The sequence below is a fragment of the Ranitomeya variabilis genome, chromosome 4, assembly GCF_051348905.1.
Source record: "Ranitomeya variabilis isolate aRanVar5 chromosome 4, aRanVar5.hap1, whole genome shotgun sequence".
Classification (NCBI taxonomy): Eukaryota; Metazoa; Chordata; class Amphibia; order Anura; family Dendrobatidae; genus Ranitomeya; species Ranitomeya variabilis.
This window is the reverse complement of record NC_135235.1, coordinates 57,641,423-57,666,814: the sequence shown is the minus strand read 5'-3', so window position 1 is coordinate 57,666,814 and position 25,392 is coordinate 57,641,423. Positions and strand designations below refer to the sequence as shown.

At 47.4% G+C, this 25,392-nt stretch overlaps 1 protein-coding gene across 2 annotated transcripts in view; it reads right to left on the bottom strand.

The window, feature by feature from the left end:
- BTAF1 (B-TFIID TATA-box binding protein associated factor 1) overlaps positions 1 to 25,392 on the bottom strand; it is a 92,125-nt gene that overhangs the window by 59,777 nt on the left and 6,956 nt on the right. Inside the window, exons 2-10 of one of the 2 annotated variants that reach the window (XM_077258561.1) lie at positions 16,629 to 16,752; positions 16,403 to 16,517; positions 15,408 to 15,554; positions 3,443 to 3,600; positions 3,214 to 3,350; positions 2,915 to 3,047; positions 2,237 to 2,305; positions 2,035 to 2,124; positions 1,850 to 1,945 (exon numbers count right to left, since the gene is read on the bottom strand). In XM_077258561.1, coding sequence (XP_077114676.1) covers positions 1,850 to 1,945; positions 2,035 to 2,124; positions 2,237 to 2,305; positions 2,915 to 3,047; positions 3,214 to 3,350; positions 3,443 to 3,600; positions 15,408 to 15,554; positions 16,403 to 16,517; positions 16,629 to 16,752 — 1,069 coding nt within the window. The remainder of the gene's footprint in view (positions 1 to 1,849; positions 1,946 to 2,034; positions 2,125 to 2,236; positions 2,306 to 2,914; positions 3,048 to 3,213; positions 3,351 to 3,442; positions 3,601 to 15,407; positions 15,555 to 16,402; positions 16,518 to 16,628; positions 16,753 to 25,392) is intronic. The other variant, XM_077258562.1, reaches the window with a different exon arrangement.

Sequence of the window (25,392 nt, the reverse complement as noted above, 5' to 3'; positions counted from 1 at the left end):
CTGCTGGGTGAGCTGGGAAGGAGGCCTTCTCTGGTCGGGGATTGCGGAGATCTGCATTGTCTGCCCCTGGAAGGGGACGGTCTAGATGACCTGGAACTACGGTGTATCTCCCTAGAAGGGGATGACCGTGTGCTATGGGATGACGCAGATGGACTTGACCTATGGGTCCGCTTGCGTCCTGACCTAGACGTGGATGTGACAGGTCGTTCTGTTCCTGAGTCAAGTTCTCCCTTTGCTGGGTAATGGTCATAGCTGAGGCATGACTCTGCAGAGCCTGAAGCAATGTGGAGGTTTGTTATCTATAGACTGCGTCATAGATTGCGACCTCTGAGTGACCCATTCTGGCGTGGCATTAGACACCGAGGCATTGGCAGGGGCTTCTTGGGGCTCTGACGCAGTAGTCTGGATGCAGTCCTGGCAGTGCGTACGTGCTGCCACTGGAGAGAGCGGTCCTGCAGGCTGTGCAGAATGCATAATTAGCAGTTCTGCCTGGTTCTCTTGGACCTTGAGCCCAGCATAGTGCACAGAGTGCAGAAGGGCCTGCAGAGGACCTTACAGGGGTAGCTATGCAGAGGACCCTATAGGGAATATGGATTCACAGCAGAGTAAAGCAACCCAGCTGTGATCTTACCCCACCAGTGTGCCCCTAGGTCCAGCGCCGAAGATCCACAGTCCTGTGCCCCCCGGAGACTGGCTGGCCTGGTCCTGCTGACCGGGAGATGCAGGGTTAATCCTTGCTGCAGTAGAAATGGCCACCGAGGAGAAGAGGCAGGGGGAGAAGGGGTGGAGAGCTTAGAAAAAAGGCAGCAAAGCTGTGTAAAAACACGCCCCGTCTCGTTCCACCCCTCTATGACACTGTAGAGTGTCATATTTGTCATCCGGGGGGTGGGCCAGGGGGCGGAGAGGAGGCGGCGGCTTCAGCTAGGCCGAAGCCAGGGCCTAAATTAGATGCCTGATGCCCAGAAAGGCTCCAGGCCGGCGTGGAAGTCCGGGCGGGGGGGGGGGTTTTTGGGTCGAATCTGAACCGGACCCCCCCGGATTTAAAGGCAGGATAGTGGTGGGGCTATAAGCGGAAGGGGGTCCCCCTGAGGCAGTATAGAGCTGGTGCTGCCGCAGAGACAGGGGCGCAGGGAGCCCTGTGTCTGTATGTGCCATGCCTGCCTGCACTCCCCCGGGCCCCGACAGGAGCCCGCAGCAGGGCTGGGGTCCCTGGATGCAGGCGCAGTGTGCTGGCCCATTGCTGGGAGCTGCAGAGTGCTGCCTGTACAGGCCCTACCTGAGGCGCCTCAACCTAATGCCCCCAGAGGGGGAATAGGGAGGGTGCTGTTGTCACCTTCAGGGGCCTTTATCCTCGCCCTCAACCCAGAAACCAAGAGGAATTGGGGAAGGAGGGGGAGTGTCGACTTCGAACCTGCACCCGAGGGACTGGGGAAGGAGCGACATGGGTAATTGCCGTCTCTACTTCAACCGGGCACCCCATAATAGGGGGCCGGGGAAGGAGCCATGCCGGGAGTCTCCCAGGAGACACACTTTTCTTCATCTGTAATCCGTCGGAAAAAAAAAACGGAGTAAAAAAAAATGTGTGCCTCCTATGCGACACTAAGCAAAAACTGGAGAAGGCTGACGCCGTCCAGGGGTGTATACTGCAGAGGAGGAGCCACGGTTAATCTTTTTCAGATTATGCATAGTGTCGCCTCCTAGTGGACAGCAGCATAACACCCATGGTCCTGTGTCCCCCAATGAGGCGACAGTAAAAAAATATATATATAAAAACTTTTAAAATGTAGGATTTCATCAATTTTGGACAAAACACAGCCCCTTAAACAAGACTTATCTGTAATCAGCTTACTTCATCGGAGACAAAATCCCCAAAGCGGTCTAGAGCGAAGACGCACAGAAGACGGATAGCAACATCTTCAAGCCATTCTTGATGTTGCTGTTCCATCTATAAGAAACACACAAAAAAAAAAATGAAATCCTATCAGCTTCATTTACTTCTAAGAAATAAATTAAATATCAGCCCTAGCGCTTTACCTCTTCACATGTACTGTGGGCAATCTTGCCACCACTTTTGCCATGGGCTTTGAGTATTTCCCTGAGACCAGTGCCGGCACCATGACGGATCTGAAGATACAATTTATAAGTGTAGAATTAAGGGGGGGCGGAATAAAAATACAACATTGCTCAAAATCCCTGACAACTAATTTTTCACATTTCTACAAGAACTACAACTCACCTCCCAAGATGGATTAAACAGCTCATTACAAAGCTCATCACAGAAGCTCTCCAGAGGCCACTCACTTGACTAAGAAAGATCAAAAAAGACTTAATGTTACATTTGTCACCATTTCTCAAATACATGCAGATATCTGCTGCAAAGATCACTCTTTTAGAGAAATGGGGTGAGAATAAAAACATCTAATCTAGTAATAACATCTGCAGGAAATGCAGTTATAGAAGCCACATTAAATCAACCATACATTAAAAATGCAAGAAACATCTCAATATGCTTTGCTCTGCAAAAGTCAAAAGATGCCAAGAAATTTGCTAGAAAATTATACGAAGGTCCAAAAGAGGTTTCAATTCATGCTTACTATGAAAAAAAACAAACAAAAAAAAACACATCAAGTCAGTTTTACTGGAGAAAAATTAGAATAAAATTTATATTGTAAACAAAAATGGAAACTTACCGTAAATAAAAAAAAAAGTTTATTTTATTATAAATGATTTTTCAAACTTGAGTTTGTTTTTTTAATTAACCATTCCAGTGTATTTTAAAAGTGTAGCCTTGATGCAAACAGCCCCTTAAACTGTTAAGCTGTCTGTCTTTCTATAGACCTGTGCACAATTTATGTACACAGCCGATTCTCGCGATTCCATTTTAGCAAAAAGATGAAGATAGAGAAACACAAACCTCGTCAAATAAAGAAGAAGAGTTGTCGGGTATATTATCAATCAACACCTTGGTCTCTGTAGCAGGCTGGGGAATAACAACATTGGTCACTTTCCTTCTCTTTTCTTCCGGCTCCCCATCTGTACTGTCACTGCTAAAAGAGTGAAAATTAGAAAAGACATTTACGGTAAATGAAATGGTAAAACCCATTTACCTGTATGAAAAAAAAAAAAAGTCTTTGGAATATTTTAAAAGGATGGTAGACCAATTAATTGATCAGATAAAACCCAAAGTGGGAAGACAAAAAAAAAAAAAGTCACCTCTTTTCATTGGTGTCCGCCACGTCCCGAGATCTCTGCTTAGCAATCAGCTTTGCCATTCGCTTTGCTTTATTTTTCTGCCTGTTACTCATACCCGGGAGAAACTCTGCGTCGATAAATTCTGCTGCTTGAAGGGTCTGTACAATAAAAACACAAACATTTTGAGAGGCTCAGTAATCACGTCCATATGTAGAAATTATTTCCCATGAGCCACAAAACTTTTACCTACATGTTTATTTACAACCGCGTTGGTGGGTAAATAATCTAAATCTTCATCATTAAATAGCTCTTCAGTATTCATGCCTATGGCAGCGCCCATGTCAAGTCCCAGCTTTCTCTGTAACAGTTTCCTTTGGCGCGCTATCCTTTCTTTTGGGTCCACATCACCTGGAGGAGAAAATGAATATTGCATTAATCTATTAGAATGGCAAAAACAACCTACCAACAGAATACAAAACCTGCTGCAGTAAACATTGGGTCGATATCTTAAATTAGGATTCTTGTTAAGACTAATCAGAAAAGACAAGGGGGGGGGGGGAGGGAAGTGTTTAAACTGCCCCCTAATCCATTGTCCTCCTTCCAGAACCCTGCCACCTCTTGGGCTTTCTTAACATATGTTACAGGGACTAGTAAATTCAAGGAGCCCAGGATACCACCGACAGAAGTAAGGAACGCCCTAGAGCGGATGGAGAACAGTTTGCCGGAACAAGGGCAGAGAGAAGGTTTCTGCTCAACTTTAGTTTTAAAGAAGACCTTGCGATAAAATGGTTCATGTTAAACTGGACACAGGATGCACTGGTGGCAGAGTGGAATTTTTTTTAATCATTTTTCTCTTCTCCTTAGTAGAGATTTTATAAATCAAAAAAGCTAAAGTTTATGGAACTTTGTGAGTCAAGCCGAAATCAGATCACTTTCAATGGTGGTGTGTACTTCTCCCTGTATGATGTTGATCAATCAAACAGGGAGCAACACTTAGGCCCCGTCTCACTAAGCGATTTACCAACGATCACGACCAGCGATATGACCTGGCCGTGATCGTTGGTAAGTCGCTGTGTGGTCGCTGGGGAGCTGTCACACAGACAGATCTCTCCAGCGACCAACGATCAGGGGAACGACTTCGGCATCATTGAAACTGTCTTCAACGATGCCGAAGTCCCCCTGCAGCACCCGGGTAACCAGGGTAAACATCGGGTTACTAAGCGCAGGGCCGCGCTTAGTAACCCGATGTTTACCCTGGTTACCAGCGTAAATGTAAAAAAAAACAAACAGTACATACTCGCCTTTCGGTGTCCAGGTCCCTTGCCGTCTGCTTCCTGCTCTGACTGAGATCCGGCCGTACAGTGAGAGCAGAGCGCAGCGGTGACGTCACTGCTGTGCTCTCACTTCTCACTGTACGGCCGGGAGTCAGTGAGAGCAGGAAGCAGACGGCAAGGGACCTGACAGACATCAGAAGGCGAGTATGTACTGTTTGTTTTTTTTTACATTTACGCTGGTAACCAGGGTAAACATCGGGTTACTAAGCGCGGCCCTGCGCTTAGTAACCCGATGTTTACCCTGGTTACCAGTGAAGACATCGCTGGATTGGTGTCACACACACCGATTCAGCAATGTCAGCGGGGCCTCAACGACCAAAAAAAGGTCCAGGCCATTCCGACACGACCAGCGATCTCGCAGCAGGGGCCTGATCGCTGGTACGTGTCACACATAGCGAGATCGCTATGGAGGTCGCTGTTGCGTCACAAAACTTGTGACTCAGCAACGATCTCGCTAGCGATCTCGCTATGTGAGACGGGGCCTTTAGGTGAAAGAAGAACAAACCCTCACCATAGCTTGGAGCAGGTTACTCAGTGTGTGAGATGAAATGATACAGCTCTGATCTCCTGATCTAAAGTTCTGCCAGATGACTCACCTTTCAGATAAGGTCATCAGTCACTGTGGGGGAAGGGAACGTGCTTTGCAGAGCTAAGCTCGGTCACATTACAAACCCATCAGCATTACTCCGCTCCTAGCACACTTAGCTCTGCTGTACTGACGATTCCCCACATTGAGCTCTCACCTCCAGACAGGCAAAATATCTATCACAGTTGCATCTGTTGTGCTCAACTTGTAATTGCTTTGCAATGATATCACGGATGTCATCACATCTCAATACAGGAGTGGGCTAGAACTGGCAGGTTACTCCTGTGTGAGACATGATTGCCCTGATCTCACTAGAGAGCAAGTACAAGTTTCTTGAGCAAAGCAAACATAAAAAAGTGTAATATTAACACACTGCAATAAAAAAAATAAGCTGATAGAAAAGCTTGTAATGTGACACAGCTAAACTCAGCTGCAATGCACCCTCCCCCATACTAACTTATGCAGGAGGTTAGACCAGGAGATTAGAGCTCTATCATTACAACTCACTCTAAACTATGGTGGTGGTGTGTCCTTTCCTTAGGCTGCTTTCACACATCAGTTTTTTGCCAGTCACAATCCGTCGAATGTTAAAAATAACGGATCCGTTGCAGATTGTGAATAATAACTGATGTGACGGATCTGTTTTTTCGCCGGATCCGACTAGCTGATCCAGCTAATTGAATCCTTAAAAAATAAATTTAAAAAAAAAAAAAAAAAAAAAAAAGAGGAATCAGTCGCCGGTTTCTGTCATTTGACGGTTCCAGCGCCACAGGCTTCCATTCTAGCAAACGATGGACCTGTCGCGGTCTGTTTTTTCGACGAACACAAAAAATGTTACGCCAGTTTTCTACGGCCACTGGATCAACAATTTGACAGATCCGGCGAATGACGGATGAAGCGTGAGGCCATCCGTCCCTAATACAAGTCTATGAGAAAAAGAAAAAAACGGATCCTGTGGCAACATTCACCGGATTTATTTGTTTTAAAAATTCGCCGGATTGAGACTGATTGCAAAAGACTGATGTGTGAAACGGGCCTTAGAATGTTGCTGCCTGCTTATGACTCGTCATCATACAGGGAGAAGTACAAGCCCCAATGAAAACAGTCTGATAACCACTTTTTTTAGTTAATATTTGAGTTTACTCAATAGGTGCCAAATACTTTGAAAACAAATATCTTGGAGATAGATATATAGATATATAGATATATAGATATATAGATATATAGATATATAGATATATAGATATATAGATATATAGATATTATCCCATGGAGGTCTGGATTTGGAATGAAACTCAAAATCAAAGTGGAAAACCAAATTCCAGGCTGATCCCACTTCAGTGGAAATGCCTCAAGATAAGGAAATTATGTTCTGTTGTGTGTGGCCTCCACGTGCCTGTATGACCTCCATACAACACCTGGGCATGCTCCTGATGAGGCGGCGGGTGGTCTCCTGAGGGATCTTTTCCCAGACCTGGACTAAAGCATCCGTCAACTCCTGGACAGTGTGGTGCAACGTGACGGTGGATGGAGTGAGGCATGATGTCCCAGATGTGTTCAATCGGATTCAGGTCTGGGGAACAGGCGGGCCAGTCCATAGCTTCAATGCCTTCATCTTGAAGGAACTGCTGACACTCCAGCAACATGAGGTCTGGCATTGTCCTGCATTAGGAGGAGCCCAGGGCTAACCGCACCAGCATATGGTCTCACAAGGGGTCTGAGGATCTCATATTGGTATCTAATGGCAGTCAGGCTACCTCTGGCAACCACATGGAGGGCTGTGCGGCCCTCCAAAGAAATGCCACCCCACACCATTACTGACCCACTGCCAAACCAGTCATGCTGAAGGATGTTGCAAGCAGCAGGTCGCTCTCCACGGCATCTCCAGACTATCACGTCTGTCACATGTGCTCAGTGTGAACCTGCTTTCATCTGTGAAGAGCACAGGGCGCCAGTGGCAAATTTACCAGTCCTGGTGTTCTGTGGCAAATGCCAATCGTCCTGCACGGTGTTGGGCTGTGAGCACAAGCCCCATCTGTGGACGTCGGGCACTCAGACCATCCTCATGGAGTCGGTTTTTAACAGTTTGTGCAGACACGCACATTTTTGGCCTGCTGGAGGTCATTTTGAAGGGCTCTGGCAGTGCTCCTCCTTGCACAAAGGCTGAGGTAGCGGTCCTGCTGCTGGGCAGTTGCCCTCCTTCGGCCACCTCCACGTATCCTGGTAGCACTTCCAGCCTCTGGACACTATGGTGACAGACAGCAAACCTTCTTGCCACAGCTCGCATTTATGTGCCATCCTGGATGAGCTGCACTACCTGAGCCACTTGTGTGGGTTGTAGAGTCCGTCTCATGCTACCATGAGTGTGAAAGCACAACCAACATTCAAAGGTGACCAAAACATCAGCCAGAAAGCATTGGTACTGAGATGTGGTCTGTGGTCTCCACCTGCAGAACCACTCCTTTGAGGGTGTCTTGATAATTGCCAATAAATTCCATCTGTTGTCTATTCCATTTGCACAACAGCATGTGAAACTGATTGTCAATCAGTGTTGCTTCCTAAGTGGACAGTTTGATTTCACAGAAGTTTGATTTACTTGGAGTTATATTCTGTTTAAGTGTTCCCTGTGTTTTTTGAGCAGTGCATATATTACGCTCTGCAGCCTTACATCATGTGTTCAGTTCAACAAGAAAAATATGATGCACGGTCCCCTTTAATAAGACAACTTCTGGATGCCAACTGGGAAAGGTAACAAATTGCTTGAACACTTAGAAGGTTTTTTTTTTATACAACATAGCACTGGGTACTTAGACTGCCATCACTGGCTATGGTAAAGACAATGGATTAAATGACAAAGCTCTCCACAGTGCGACACCCCCTTACATCTCCTTCATTTCTGTCTATCGGCCTAACCGACCACTGCGCTCTGCAAACAACTTTCGACTAACCTCTGCACTAATCTGTACCTACCACTCCTGACTCCAAGACTTCTCCTGTGCTGCGCCAATCCTCTGGAGTGCTCTACCCCAAGATATTAGGACCATCCACAATTTGCATAGTTTTAGGCGCTCCCTCAAAACATTTGTTCAGAAGAGCCCATCACGTTCCCTAATAAAAGTCATTTTAGGTTTGTGTGTAACCCATTCACTATCTCCACCTATCCCGCACCCCCTGAAGATGGCTGGAGCCTCATTATAAATACACCTGTACTTTGTAAGCTCTCACAAGCAGGGTCGTCTTATTTTGCTTTAATTACTGTATTGTTAACGTTTTTACTTATGACTTGTGTTTGAGAAGCTGTTGTGTTTTTGTTAAGCTGTAAAGAGCTGCGGAATATGTTGGCGCTATATAAAAAGATTATTATTATTTTTTATTATTATTCATCCCTTTATAAAAGTAATACATTTTTAAAGATGTATAATATAGCCCAAATGATATACCATAATTGCATGAGAGCCCCTGAAAAGGGATCCCCACCGGACAAAAAAAAAACAAAAAAAACCAGGGATGCAGTGGCACTGCAACATTGCAATAAAATGATATAACAGACGATTAAAACATCACATCCATTCCAAAATCGTATCAATGAAAACGTCAGCTCAGGGCGCAGAAAAGCCCTCACCCAACCCCAGACCCTGAAAAATGACGACTCTCTCGCCCATCCCCCTTACAAATATCGGAATTATTTTTCACCACCAAATGAAAAAAAAAAAAAAAAAAAAGGATATTTTTGTGTACTCACCGTAAAATCTTTTTCTCCGAGCCAATCATTGGGGGACACAGGACCATGGGTGTTATGCTGCTGCCACTAGGAGGACACTAAGTAAACAAAGATTAACTGCTCCTCTGCAGTATACACCCCTTCACTGACCAGGATTCAACCAGTTCGGTAGTAAAGCAGTAGGAGCATTAAACAAAAGACAATAAACTATGTCAAAACCAAAGAAGTAACAACAAGCCAACAGGCTAACAGGGTGGGTGCTGTGTCCCCCAATGATTGGCTCGGAGAAAAAAATATTACGGTGAGTACACAAAAATCTGCTTTTCTCCTACGCCTCATTGGGGGACACAGGACCATGGGACGTCCTAAAGCAGTCCCTGGGTGGGGAGCAACATAGCTGCTAATACCCCATGTACCACTGGCTTACGGCTAAGGTACCGCCGATTGCAGAATGCGCCTGCCAAGGGCGGCGTCTGCAGAAGATAGAGAATGAATGTGGTAATGTTTCGTAAAAGTGTGCAAGCTGGACCATGTCGCAGCCTTGCAGACCTGTTGTGCTGACGCCTGGTGCCGAATGGCCCAAGAGGCGCCCACCGACCGAGTAGAATGGGCCTTGATCCCTGCTGGGATAGGAACACCTTTGACACGATAGGATTCCTGAATAGCCGATCAAATCCATTTGGCTAGAGTAGCTTTGGAAGCGGGAGAACCCTTCCTTGGTCCCTCTGGAAGTACGAATAGGACATCCGACTTGCAGAAGGGAGCGTCCGAGAGACGTACCGTCGAAGGGCCCTCACCACATCAAGAGTGTGCAGAGCTTTTTCAATGCGATGGACTGGTGCCGGACAGAACGAAGGCAGAATAATTTCCTCGTTGAGGTGAAAAGAGGAAACGACCTTGGGCAGAAAAACAGGAGAAGTCCTCAAGAGAGTGCCTTGTCCGAGTGAAAAATCTAAAATGGAGGTCGGCAGGAGAGTGCCGCCAACTCCGAAACACGCCTGATGGATGTAATAGCCACTAGGAAAAATACCTCCCAGGAAAGGAAGGTCACAGAAACGTCCTGCAGCGGTTCGAAGGGGGTCTCCTGAAGAGCTCCAAGGACTAAATTAAGATCCCACGGATCCAAAGGCATTTTGTAGGGAGGCGCCACACGGGAAACTCCCTGAAAAACCGTCTTCACCGGCAATCTATTGGCAATCTTTAGTTGGAACAGGACTGACAATGCTGAGACCTGACCTTTGAGAGAGCTAAGTGCAAGGCCCGAATCTAGTCCTGATTGGAGAAATTCCAATATGGCAGGAATGGAAAATACCAGAGGAGATCGTCCTTGTGCGTCGCACCATGTGAAGATTCGCCAGGTACGGTGATAACTGCGCATGGATACTGGTTTCCTAGGCCTGATCATGGTGGAGGACACCTTGGGAGTGAAACCAGCTTGGCCTAGAATCAAGGATTCAACGGCCAGGCCGTCAAAGACAGGGCCCCTGAGATCTGGTGGTAAAATCGGGCCCTGTGAGAGAAGATCCATGCGATCTGGAAGACGCCAGGGGACGTCGGTGACCAGCTGAACCAATTCCGCGTACCATGCTCGGCGCGGCCAGTCCGGCGCCACGAGGATCACTGGTACCCCCTCTGCCCTGATCTTCTTGATGACCCTCGGTAGCAGGGAAAGAGGGGGAAATATGTACGGGAGGCGGAATTGACGCCACGGCAGGACCAGGGCATCTACTCCGACGGCCCGTGGGTCGAGAGATCGTGCAATGAACTGCGGGACTTTGTTTTTTAACCTGGAGGCCCTGAGGTCCACATCCGGGGTTCCCCAGCGATGACAAATCTGCTGGAAAACTTCCGGGTGGAGGGACCACTCGCCCGAGGCGAGACCCTGGCGGCTGAGGAAGTCCGCCGCCCAATTCTCCACACCTGGTATGTGGATCGCCGAGATGGGCGAATGATTGGACTCGGCCCAATGAAGAATGTGGGACACCTCGAGCACAGCAGTCTTGCTGCGGGTTCCCCCTTGACGGTTGATGTATGCCACAGCTGTGGCGTTGTCGGACTGGATTCTGACGGGGTGACCCGCCAAAAGATGGTGAAACCTGAACAACGCTAGCCTGATAGCTCGTATTTCCAGGATATTGATGGAGTCGAGACTCTCGAGTGGACCACCGCCCTTGTGCTGTGTGGTGGTTGAAAACCGCCCCCCAGCCCATGAGGCTGGCATCGGTGGTCACAACCAGCCACCGCACTGGGAGAAAGGACCTTCCCTGGTTTAGGGAGGACTTCAGCGTCCACCACCTGAGGGTCCTTCTGACCTGTGGGGACAGAGTGAAACGGCGGTCGAGGGAAGACGGGTTCCCGTTCCACGCCAACAGCAGCGCATGTTGTAGGGGACGGAGGTGAAATTGCGCGAATGGAACCGCTTCCATGGCTGCTACCATCTGCTCGAGAATGCGCATGCTGAAACGAATGGAGTGGGAGACTGGACAGGAAAGACTCAGAGCTCCCTGCTGCAAGGCCAAGGCCTTGTCTTGAGGGAGAATGATCAGACCGAGAATGATCAGACCGCGGGAAGTGTCCAGTGTCATTCCAAGAAAGGAGATCCGTTGAGCCGGGATCGGAGAGGATTTTTCGAAGTTTATCTTCCAACCCAGGCGAGAAAGAGTATCCACCGTGAGATCGACGGACTCTTCGCAGGCTGGTTAAGATGGGCCTTTTATCAGTAGGTCATCCAGGTACGGAAGTACCACCACTCTCCTGGAATGAAGAATGGCCATGGCAGCCGCCATGACCTTCGTGAAAACTCTGGGAGCGGTGGCGAGGCCAAAAGGTAAGGCCACAAACTGGAAGTGTTCCCCGCGAAATGCGAAGCGAAGGAACTGCTGATGAGGAAAAATTCGGATGTGGAGTTAAGCATCTTTGATGTCTATAGATGCCAGGAACTCTCCTTTTTCCATGGACGCAACAGAGCGGAGGGATTCCATTCTGAAGCGCCGAATTTTGACAAATTTGTTCAGAAGTTTTAGGTCTAGAATTGGACGCAACGACCCGTCCTTTTTTGGGACCACGAATAGGTTCGAGTAGACCCCTTTGAACCTTTGGTCTTGGGGAACTGGAATGATGACTCCATCCCTTTGTAGTGCCCGTATGGCCTGAAGAAAAGCTGTTGTCTTTGGTTTGGGAGGACACGACTGGAAGAAACGTGTGGGGGAGGGGAAATTCTATTTTGTATCCGGAGGACACCAGTTCCCTGACCCACTCGGAGACGACCGAGAGCCAGGCTTGACAGGACGAAAGTAGATTAGCTCCTACTTTGTTGGTGCCCTCCGGATGTTGCAAAGAGTCATTGAGTGGAGGATCTAAGGGATCTGGATCCCTTAGACCCAGATGGTCTCGGTCTGGGTTTCCAGTTACGGTTAGGTCTGTAAGAGACCTGGGGGCCTCGGTCACCGCGCGAACCTCGTCCTGATGCCGAGGAGAAGGATGTAGATGACCAGTTGGGATTGTTGCGAAAGGCCGGAATCGAGATTGTTGTTGATACCGAAAAGGCCGGGTAGGCTTTTGTTGGGGGAGAAATTTACTTTTCCCCCCGGTAGCATCCGAGATTATTTGGTCTAACTTTTCTCCAAATAAACGACCAGCCTGGTAGGGCAGAGATGTCAAAGAACGCTTGGAGGCCGAATCTGTTCGCCAATCTCTGAGCCACAGGGCTCTTCTGATGGAGATTGCATTTGAGGCTGCCTGTGCAGCGCAATTGGCCGCGTCTATTTAGGCGTTGACTACGACGTCCCCAGCCTGGGCTATCTGGTTAGCAAGGTTTATCGCCTCTGGAGGGAGATTACTGTCTTGGATGGTCGTGGTAAGCACCTCAGCCACCCAAGAGGCGGCGAAGGAAGGGAAGAGAGAGGCTCCTGTGGCCTCGAAGACGGAGCTAGCCAGGTAATCAATTTGACGGTCAGAGGGGTTCTTGACTGAGGAACCGTCTGACAGGGATAGGATAGTTTTGGAAGCGAGATGTGATACAGCAGGGTCCACTGAGGGGGACTGCAGCCAGTCCTTGATTAGTTCCTGAGCAAAAGGGTGTTTGGCCTCGATGGGCTTTTGACCCATGAAGCGTTTGTCAGGATGGTCCCTGTGTTTTTGTACGATCTCTTTAAACTCAGGATGAGTGACAAATACCTTTTGGACACGTTTAGTCTTTTTAAACGACACCACGTGTTCTGGAGTAGATACGGATTCCTCGTCCACCTTCAGGGTCTTGTTGACTGCTTCAATGAGAGAATCGAGTGTCTCTTGGGAAGTGGAGGAATCCTGGACGTAAGAATCGTCGGACTCATATTCAGAGTCATTTAGGTTCTCTGGAGAAGGGGACCGGGAGACTGAACTCGCAGACGCTGAAAAACCAACTCGTCTGTGGTCAGGGGATGGAACATGGGTACGTTTTCTGGAGCCCCGAGTCTTTAGTGACAGAGTACGCCCCCTGCTGGTGGACGGATCCATACCGTCGCCCGAGTCCACCGCGGTCTGACTTAAAGGGGGACCCCGGAGGGAATCAATTGCCTTGGCTAGGGAAGCCATAGATCGTGACAGGGAAGTGGCCCACTCAGGGGGACTAGGCTCTGCAGGGTCGGCGGCTGCACAGAGGCCGGGTCACAATCCGCACATAACGGGGTATTGTGAGCTCGGGGCAGGGCCGTATTGCAAGTGGCACATGAAGTGAAACACTCTGTGCTTCTTGTTACCCCTTTTTGGTCTCCTTAGATTGAGACATAGTATCTTTAGAGACAGTGCAGTATGTGCAGGGAAGGGGTTAAGCCTTCTTGAAGCAGCTTACCCACGGTCCTGTGCCTGTGTCCCCGGGGAGGAATGTAGCCGTGGCGGTTCCAGTCAGCGTTAGCCACCTTGCAGGAAGATGAGTGGCAATATGGCCCCCGAGATCTGCAGGGCGCCTCTCGTCCCAAAAGAGAAGCGCCGATATAGGGGGCGGGGTTACGGCTCACTGCAGCCTAGTCCTGCCGGCGATGCGCGGCGGCGGCCATGACAGACCACCGCTGACCCCCGACCGACAGCGCCTCTCCCCAGGGACCCGGACCGCACCTCTGCCACAAAGAATGAGCGCGGAGAGGGTATGTACTCACAGTTATGCAGGTACTCCTGTCACAGAGTGCGCGCTCAATCCATGCACCCTGGGCGGGGGATGGAGCGGCCTCTGATATTCTTCTTCCGTCCCCCCAAGGGGGGGCTTTGTCTTGGTTGTGCAACGCCATCAGCTGTGGGCCTTGTCTGTCGGGCCCCGGAGAGGGACATTAGAGCCAGGCTCTATGTCATCGCCGTCTTGCAGGGGGGGAGGAGGAGGAGGAGGAGGAGGAGGAGGAGATCGGGACCAAGGAGGAAACAGTCGCCCCAGTAAAATTTGGCGTGCTCCAGACATCGCATGAGGGGGACGGGGAGGTATACTCGCCGTGCTCGTCTGTTGCTGGAGTTCGGGGGAGAGCGGACCCTATAAAAAAGGAATCTGTCGCCCCCTTCACTCCGTTAGATAAAAAATAAAAATTTACAGAAAAATAAAAATTAAAATAAAATTTAAAATAAGAAAGTTGGGGTCTGAGAAAAAAAAAAAAAAAAAAAAAAAACAGACCCAAGTGCCTCCTACAGACACTAAGCAAGAACTGGTTGAATCCTGGCCAGTGAATGGGGTGTATACTCCAGAGGAGGAGTTAATCTTTCTGTGTTAACTTAGTGTCCTCCTAGTGGCAGCAGCATAACACCCATGGTCCTGTGTCCCCCAATGAGGCATAGGAGAAAAGAACCTATACATGTTTGGTATCTGCATACTCATACTGACATGGGGGAATCATACTGCCAAGTTAGTTTTAGCATTTGTGAACATGGTAAATAACCCCCCCCCCCCCCCTTCCCACCCCCCCACCCCAAAAAAAAAACCTCTGGAATTGCACTTTTTTGCCATTTTACCGCACTTGGAATTTTTTTTTTCCTAATTTTCCAGTACGCTACATGATAAAAATCAATGGTGTCATTCAAAGTACAACACATTCGAATAAACTAACCCTCACATGGCTATATAAATGGAAATTTTAAAAAAGTTATAGCTCTGGGAAGAAAGGGAGCAAAGAACAAAAGCGAAAATGGGAAAGAAAAAAAAAAAAAAATCGCAAGGTAGTGTATGGCAGACTGGAGAATATATGAGGTGCTTTATCAGCAGTCTTATGCAGTAGGAAAATCTTGTTGCCATTCTAAGGAATGCAAAGAAGCAGATGACACACAAGGAGAACGGATAGGGATCAATGTCAAAACATTAGCAGCTTTTTCAAGTTATGTCAAAAGACTAGAGCGAGATCAATGTAAGAGACAGCTGCTCACTGCATCTCCCAGAAGGATTGGGATATTACATGTTTATATACTTCTCACCACGACAAATAAGCACCTCATGACTAGCTGTCATCTTACTGCATTAATGTCTCCTGCCAGATCCTGCCCAAACCCAGAATTAATCCGGGGCTTATAGATTTTTTTTTGTTTTTTTTAGGATTTTCTCTTAATTCAATACGAAACGTACCTGTCTTGTCATCTTGCACTTCAAACTCAACCCCTGCAGAGCCAAGGAGGGAAGCTCCATGTTTTAATAACTTCGATATATCAAATCTTTCAAAGCTCAGCCTGTCTGATGCAGACGACTCTTCATTCGAACACTCTGACCCGGCCTCTAACAACAAAACAAACAAAAAAAAAAAATGAAAAAAAAAAAATGAAAATATATTTAGCAAAAATAAATTAAAAAACACCCGTAATTCTATTAATACAGACTTTAAACTGGGACTATGATTTAGAAATATATATGTAATATATTTATCACAGGGGCTGCTAATCAGTGGGGTCTGGGTCACAGAGTGTATAACGGACCCTTACACTTATTTTTCTGCCCACACAATGCTGTGCACAGCTCAGGCGGGAGCTGCACACTTCGAAGTGGTATTCCGTGTGATCAGTGGGTGTCCTGACCCCCACAGTTCAGCAGAACACGAAAGTGGGTTGCTTTATTTTTGGCAATTTCTTTCACTCTTTAAATTATTCATATTCATGAGGGGCAAGAGATCAAAACAAATCTGTTTGATCTGTGATCTTTTTGCAAGAAAGCTGTAGGAGGATTGTCTTACAGAAAAGCAATTTCCTAAAATATGATAACTCCATGGCAACTAAGAGCATCCGAGAAACTTGAACAATATTAACTGTACCTAGTTAGACTAGTGAAAAGAAAAAATTAATGAATTTAGCTTTCAAACAACCATTTACAAAAAGGTGACCATACACCAGATATCAGTCGGTAAAACACTCTTCTCCCCCCTATACATAGGCATGTATTTCTAACAGCGAGGGTGTAATAAAATGCTACACCTCCAGCAGTACCTTATATTTTGTGACCAAGGATCAGGCATATTGATATTCAACATGCCTTATCCTTCTTTCTCCTGACATCTGAGATATCACATCAGATGGTCGGCTGATTGAGTAGAAATTAATGGCTTCTGGATGGCGTTATCAAACCAAGTTTACCTTTTTTTATTCTAGCGGTTGGGCTCCAGTCTGGCACATTTTTGACGATGGCTTCGACGGCTTGACCAGCAGCTATACGTGTATCCCAGTTTGGACTACGCAGATATATCAGGACCTGAAAAATGAAGGAAAGTGGATATTAGATCGGAAAATTACTGGATAACCATAAAAAACCCCAAAGAAATAAAAGAAAAATATTACATATATTTATGGGAAAGGGTGTCACCTTATTCAATAGGTTGTTGAGCTCATGTGGATGCAGTTTGACCACTTCTCCGAGCTGCTGGGCAGCCGCTTTTCTCGTTACTGGGGTCGTCCCGGTGTCCAGTAATATAAAAAGACGGTCTAATCTGAAAAGGGAAATGCAGGGTGCGTCATTGTCACTGAACCGTAGTGAAAGCTACTGTCAAGATGGACAAGGACAGATTGCTTCAGAAGGGGCAGGGGTGTCCATACAGCAGGCCTGGTGATAACCCCCATTCCTCCTTAAGGCCCCGTCTCACTAAGCGATTTACCAACGATCACGACCAGCGATATGACCTGGCCGTGATCGTTGGTAAGTCGCTGTGTGGTCGCTGGGGAGCTGTCACACAGACCGCTCTCCCCAGCGACCAACGATCAGGGGAACGACTTCGGCATCGTTGAAACTGTCTTCAACGATGCCGAAGTCCCCCTGCAGCACCCGGGTAACCAGGGTAAACATCGGGTTACTAAGCGCAGGGCCGCGCTTAGTAACCCGATGTTTACCCTGGTTACCAAAAAAAACAAACACTACATACTCGCCTTTCGGTGTCCAGGTCCCTTGTCGTCTGCTTCCTGCTCTGACTGAGCCGCCGTACAGTGAGTGCAGAGCGCAGCGGTGACGTCACTGCTGTGCTCTCACTTCTCACTGTACGGCCGGCAGTCAGTGAGAGCAGGAAGCAGACGGCAAGGGACCTGACGGACATCAGAAGGCGAGTATGTACTGTTTGTTTTTTTTTACATTTACGCTGGTAACCAGGGTAAACATCGGGTTACTAAGCGCGGCCCTGCGCTTAGTAACCCGATGTTTACCCTGGTTACCAGTGAAGACATCGCTGGATCGGTGTCACACACACCGATTCAGCAATGTCAGCGGGGCCTCAACGACCAAAAAAAGGTCCAGGCCATTCCGACACGACCAGCGATCTCACAGCAGGGGCCTGATCGCTGGTACGTGTCACACATAGCGAGATCGCTACTGAGGTCGCTGTTGCGTCACAAAACTTGTGACTCAGCAGCGATCTCGCTAGCGATCTCGCTATGTGAGACGGGGCCTTTAGACTCATGTGCGCGTAGCTACAGTCAGTTTTAGCCATAATACTTGTTAAATGCCAAAATAGACCCAACTACATGAAAAAGGGTTTTGTTTTTTTAACTGAAGGGCTTCCTCATTTCCTCTAATAGATAAGCTAAGGTTTAATTACAGGGAAGAGACTGAAAAGATCTCTCTGAGTATAACTCAGGTGTAGTCGTCACTCGGCCAACCTCCTGGATTATGGGAATTTCATTTTTCCATCTATTGCATCTGTTTTGGTTTTGTGGCAATTAGGATGATTTTTTCCCGTTGCATGTACACAATACAAGAGTTGTAATGTGTAGATATCAGGAATGAGAGAACAGACTGCAGCCGACTGCCAGGTGTCCGGTTATGGGTGACGTCAGCACTCATTCCATGGAAAAATGTACTTTAAGAAACAATAAAAAGGGAGCTCATGATGAGCATAACGATTGCTTCATGCAGCACAGTACACACTGCCACATGAGGTTCCAAGCCATAAAGAAAAAAAAAAAAAAAAAAAATGACGCTACAAGATGCAAGAGGGGTAAAAAAAATAAAAATAAATAAGCAGCATTTAATAAAGGAGTAGTCGCGTCTTAATTGGTAAAGTTGTAGAGTACTTGTCAAAACAAGCAACTTTGCAATTTACCTCGGCAGTCACAATTTATTTAACCCCTTCATGACCTTGCCGTTTTTTGCAATTCTGACCAGTGTCCCTTTATGAGGTAATAACTCAGGAACGCTTCAACGGATCCTAGCGATTCTGAGATTGTTTTTTCGTGACATATTGGGCTTCATGTTAGTGGTAAATTTAGGTCGATAATTTCTGAGTTTATTTGTGAAAAAAACGGAAATTTGGCAAAAATTTTGAAAATTTCGCAATTTTCACATTTTGAATTTTTATTCTGTTAAACCAGAGAGTTATGTGACACAAAATAGTTAATAAATAACATTTCCCACATGTCTACTTTACATCAGCACAATTTTGGAAACAAATTTTTTTTTTGCTAGGAAGTTATAAGGGTTAAAATTTGACCAGTGATTTCTCATTTTTACAACAAAATTTACAAAACCATTTTTTTTAGGGATCACCTCACATTTGAAGTCAGTTTGAGGGTTCTATATGGCTGAAAATACCCAAAAGTGACACCATTCTAAAAACTGCACCCCTCAAGGTGCTCAAAACCACATTCAAGAAGTTTATTAACCCTTCAGGTGTTTCACAGCAGCAGAAGCAACATGGAAGTAAAAAATGAACATTTAACTTTTTAGTCACAAAAATGATATTTTAGCAAAAAAATTTTTATTTTCCCAAGGGTAAAAGGAGAAACTGGACCACGGACGCTGTTGTCCAATTTGTCCTGAGTACGCTGATACCTCATATGTGGGGGTAAACCACTGTTTGGGCGCACGGCAGGGCTCGGAAGGGAAGGAGCGCCATTTGACTTTTTCAATGAAAAATTGGCTCCAATCTTTAGCGGACACCATGTCGCGTTTGGAGAGCCCCCGTGTGCCTAAACATTGGAGCTCCCCCACAAGTGACCCCATTTTGGAAACTAGACCCCCCAAGGAACTTATCTAGAAGCATAGTGAGCACTTTAAACCCCCAGGTGCTTCACAAATTGATCCGTAAAAATGAAAAAGTACTTTTTTTTCACGAAAAAATTATTTTAGCCTCAATTTTTTCATTTTCACATGGGCAACAGGATAAAATGGATACTAAATTTTGTTGGGCAATTTCTCCTGAGTACAACAATACCTCACATGTGGGGGTAAACCACTGTTTGGGCACATGGTAAGGCTCGGAAGGGAAGGAGCGCCATTTGACTTTTTGAATGAAAAATTATCTCCATCGTTAGCGGACACCATGTCGCGTTTGGAAAGCCCCTGTGTGCCTAAACATTGGAGCTCCTCCACAAGTGACCCCATTTTGGAAAGTAGACCCCCCAAGGAACTCATCTAGAAGCATAGTGAGCACTTTAAACCCCCAGGTGCTTCACAAATTGATCCGCAAAAATGAAAAAGTACTTTTTTTTCACACAAAATTTCTTTTAGCCTCAATTCTTTCATTTTCACATGGGCAACAGGATAAAATGGATCCTAAAATTTGTTGGGCAATTTCTCCTGAGTATGCCGATACCTCATATGTGGGGGTAAACCACTGTTTGGGTGCACGGCAAGGCTCGGAAGGGGAGGCGTGCCATTTGACTTTTTGAATGGAAAATTAGCTCCAATCGTTAGCGGACACCATGTCGCGTTTGGAGAGCCCCTGTGTGCCTAAACATTGGAGCTCCCCTACAAGTGACCCCATTTTGGAAACTAGACCCCCCAAGGAACTTATCTAGATGCATAGTAAACACTTATAACCCCCAGGTGCTTCACAGAAGTTTATAACGCAGAGCCGTGAAAATAAAAAAATAATTTTTCTTTCCTCAAAAATGATTTTTAGCCCAGAATTTTTTATTTTCCCAAGGGTAATAGGAGAAATTGGACCCCAAATGTTGTTGTCCAGTTTGTCCTGAGTACGATGATACCCCATATGTGGGGGTAAACCACTGTTTGGGCGCACGGCAGGGCTCGGAAGGGAAGGCACGCCATTTGGCTTTTTGAATGGAAAATTAGCTCCAATCATTAGCGGACACCATGTCGCGTTTGGAGAGCCCCTGTGTGCCTAAACATTGGAGCTCCCGCACAAGTGGCCCCATTTTGGAAACTAGACCTCCCAAGGAACTAATCTAGATGTGTGGTGAGCACTTTGAACCCCCAAGTGCTTCACAGAAGTTTATAACGCAGAGCCATGAAAATAAAAAATAATTTTTCTTTTCTCAAAAATGATTTTTTAGCCCACAATTTTTTATTTTCCCAAGGGTAATAGGAGAAATTGGACCCCAAAAGTTGTTTTCCAGTTTCTCCTGAGTACGCTGATACCCCATATGTGGGGGTAAACCACTGTTTTGGCACACGTCGGGGTTCGGAAGGGAAGTAGTGACGTTTTGAAATGCAGACTTTGATGGAATGCTCTGCGGGCATCAGGTTGCGTTTGCAGAGTCCCTGATGTGCCTAAACAGTAGGAACTCCCCACAAGTGACTCCATTTTGGAAACTAGACCCCCAAGGGAACTTATCTAGATGTGTGGTGAGCACTTTGAACCCCCAAGTGCTTCACAGAAGTTTATAACGCAGAGCCGTGAAAATAATAAATGTGTTTCCTTTCCTCAAAAATATTTTTTTAGCCCAGAATTTTTTATTTTTGCAAGAGTAACAGGAGAAATTGGACCCCAAAAGTTGTTGTCCAGTTTCTCCTGAGTACGCTGATACCCCATATGTGGGGGTAAACCACTGTTTGGGTACATGCCGGGGCTCGGAAGGGAAGTAGTGACGTTTTGGAATGCAGACTTTGATGGAATGGTCTGCGGGCATCATGTTACGTTTGCAGAGCCCCTGATATGCCTAAACAGTAGAAACCCCCCACAAGTGACCCCATTTTGGAAACTAGACCCCCGAAGGAACTTATCTAGATGTGTGGTGAGCACGTTCAACCCCCAAGTGCTTCACAGAAGTTTACAACGCAGAGCCGTGAAAATAAAAAATCATTTTTCTTTCCTCAAAAAAGATGTTTTAGCAAGCAATTTTTTATTTTCACAAGGGTAACAGGAGAATTTGGACCCCAATATTTGTTGCCCAGTTTGTTGTGAGTACGCTGATACCCCATATGTGGGGGTAAACCACTGTTTGGGCACACGTCAGGGCTCGGAAGGGAAGTAGTGACATTTGAAATGCAGACTTTGATGGAATGGTCTGCGGGCGTCACATTGCATTTGCAGAGCCCCTGATGTGCCTAAACAGTAGAAACACCCCACAAGTGACCCCATTTTGGAAACTAGACCCCCGAAGGAACTTATCTAGATGTGTGGTGAGCACTTTCAACCCCCAAGTGCTTCACAGTTTATAACGCAGAGCCGTGAAAATAAAAAATAATTGTTCTTTCCTCAAAAATTATGTTTTAGCAAGTAATTTTTTATTTTTGCAAGGGTAACAGGAGAAATTGGACCCCAACAGTTGTTGCCCAGTTTGTCCTGAGTACGCTGGTACCCGAAATGTGGGGGTAAACCACTGTTTGGGCGCACGTCGGGGCTTGGAAGGGCGGGAGCACCATTTGACTTTTTGAACGCAAGATTGGCTGGAATCAATGGTGGCGCCATGTTGCGTTTGGAGACCCCTGATGTGCCTAAAACAGTGGAAACCCCTCAATTCTAACTTCAACACTTACCCCAACACACCCCTAATCCTAATCCCAACTGTAGCCATAACCCTAATCACAACCCTAACCCCAACACACCCCTAACCACAACCCTAACCGCAACACAACCGTAACCCTAATTCCAACCCTAATCCTAACCCTAATCCCAACCGTAACCCTAATCCCAACCCTAACCACAACTGTAACCCCAACACACCCCTAACCCTATCCGTAACCCTAACCACAAGCCTATTCTTAACCCTATTTCCAACCCTAGCCCTAATTCCAACCCTAACCCTAAGGGTATGTGCCCACGTTGCGGATTCGTGTGAGATTTTTCCGCACGATTTTTGAAAAATCTGCAGGTAAAAGGCACTGCGTTTTGCCTGCGGATTTACAGCAGATTTCCAGTGTTTTTTTGTGCGGATTTCACCTGCGGATTCCTATTGAGGAACAGGTGTATACCGCTGCGGAATCCGCACAAAGAATTGACATGCTGCGGAAAATACAATGCAGCGTTTCTGCACAGAATTTTCCGCACCATGGGCACAGCAGATTTGGTTTTCCTTAGGTGTACATGGTACTGTAAACCTGATGGAAAACTGCTTCGAATTCGCAGCGGCCAATCCGCTGCGGATCCGCGGCCAATCCGCTGCCAATCCGCTGCGGATCCGCAGCCAATCCGCTGCCGATCCGCGGCCAATCCGCTGCCGATCCGCGGCCAATCCGCTGCCGATCCGCTGCGGATCCGCGGCCAATCCGCTGCAGATCCGCGGCCAATCCGCGGCCGATCCGCGGCCGATCCGCGGCCGATCCGCGGCCAATCCGCTGCAGATCCGCGGCCAATCCGCTGCAGATCCGCGGCCAATCCGCTGCAGATCCGCGGCCAATCCGCTGCAGATCCGCGGCCAATCCGCTGCAGATCCGCGGCCAATCCGCTGCAGATCCGCGGCCGATCCGCTGCGGATCCTGCGGCCAATCCGCGGCCAATCCGCTGCAGGTCCGCTGCGGATCCGCGGCCGATCCGCTGCGGATCCGCGGCCGATCCGCGGCAGATCCGCTGCAGATCCGCGGCCGATCCGCTGCGGATCCGCGGCCGATCCGCTGCAGATCCGCGGCCGATCCGCTGCGGATCCGCGGCAGATCCGCGGCCGATCCGCGGCCGATCCGCTGCGGATCCGCAGCCGATCCGCTGCGGATCCGCGGCCGATCCGCTCTGTGTGCACATGCCATAACCCTACCCCTAACCCTACCCGTAACCCTAACCCTACCCCTAACCCTAACCCTACCCCTAGTGGTAAAAGAAAAAAAAATATTTTCTTTATTTTATTATTGTCCCTACCTATGGGGGTGATAAAGGGGGGGGTTTATTTATTATTTTTTTATTTTGATCGCTGTGGTAGAACCTACCACAGCGATCAAAATGTACCTGTAACGAATCTGCCAGCCTGCAGATTCGGCGGGCGTACTGAGCATGCGCCCGCCATTTTCCAAGATGGCGGCGCCCAGCGAGGAGACGGCCGGACACCGGGAGGATCGGTAAGTATGAGGGGGTGGTGGGGGGGTGGATCGGAGCACAGGGGGGGGGGATCGGAGGACGGGGGGAGCGGACAGGAGCACGGGGGAGCGAACAGGGGGACGGAGGGGGGTACCTGACAGAACGGACGACTGGGGAGGAGATCGGGGGCGGTGGGGGGGGCCAGTACATGATTTCCAGCCATGGCAGATGCTATTGCAGCATCGGCCATGGCTGGATTGCAATATTTCACCATTTTCATAGGTGAAATATTGCAAATTGCTCTGATTGGCTGTTGCACTTTCAACAGCCAATCAGAGCGATCGTAGCCACGTGGGGGCAAAGCCACCCCCCCTAGGCTGAAGTACAACTCCCCCTCTCCCTGCAGATCGGGTAAAATAGGAATTAACCCTTTCACCCGATCTGCAGGGATGCGATCATTCCATGACGCCGCATAGGCGTCATGGGTCGGGAAGGGGTTAATAACGTTAACAGCCCACTGCCATGGTTACCTGCCACCTCAGAAGGTGGCCAGTTTCCTGGGGAAGAGGCACACACTTGCATGTGTTGCTCTGGACCCTGGGATGCGGTCAGCTTCAGTGCTCTTGTGCCTGTTAGTAGCATCGGAGCGCACAGTTCAGGCCGGTGACAGCCATGTCGCCCAACCAAGCTGTCAATCAGGAGCGCACCACCGCCCCATCACGCACCAAGCCGCGAGGAAGAAGAGTGCTGCATGCCTGATGTTTGAAATAACCCACCTAAAAAGGGAAACTGTCAGCAGGTTTTTACTGCTCCATCTTAAGACCGTACAACATATTAGAATAGGAGTGGATCTGCAGTAACCAAATGGTGATTGTGGCAGGTACAGCCATGGTTCATTGATATAAAGGACTATAAAAAGGTGTATGTATGTATGTATGTATGTATGTATGTATGTATGTATGTATGTATGTATGTATGTATGTATGTATGTATGTATGTATGTATGTATGTACGTACACACACATCTCTCCAGTGCTAGAATCAGGTACTCTGCCCCTGCTGTATCCCACTAAGATGGGGCAAATAAAAAAATAATAAATTAAAAGTGAGCTCAGCGAGTCTGCCGGCCTTCAGCCTACACAGAGCCACTGAGTGCAATTATTGGGTACTAAGTCGGCGACATCACAGCTACTCTGCAGGCACTGATACAGAAGCCGTGATGGAAGTCAAAGCACTGGAGCCAGGGATGGCGACCAAGACTGTTCACACGTTGTGTTTTTGCTGCCTTTTTAGGAAAACCAAAAAGATTATTTTTTTTATAGTAGCAACAAAAGCTGTAATATTTCATAAATCTCATGCACACTTTCTTTGTGACAAATGAAAAACTGCAGGATGCAAATTCTCTCAGTATTTCTGCAGTTCTCACCATAAAAAGCAATGAGAAAGTGGGAAGTAGAAACAAAAAAAAAACAAACTTGATTAAATATGTACTTTTAAACAAAGCTTGGAAAGTTAGTGAAAATCCAACATTTTATTTCCACTGAATAAAAAACATGTGTGCCTGGGTATAGGTGTATTAAGAAAGAAGAAAAAAAAAAAAAAAAACCCACATGGTAACCTGTGTCCCCCAATGAGGCAAAAAAGAAAAAAAGATTTTATAAAGCTTGAAACATGTTCTCTTAAAGTGATGCCGTATTTCCATAATGTGCGGTCCATATTTCTGGGAGGATGAGAGGGGGGGGGGGTCAAACGTCTGGGAATGACTGGACCAGAGCGCAGATTTGGCGCCGTGACCCCTTCTGAGTTTTCCCTTCTCAGTGGTGCTCTGATCACATCACCAAGCAAGGAGCCGCCCATGCAGGAAACGAGGAGCAGCAGCTTTACCAATGTGGCCCCTTCACTTAGGATCAGTGACCCCCCCCCCCCAGAGATTTGTATAGGAACATTACAGAA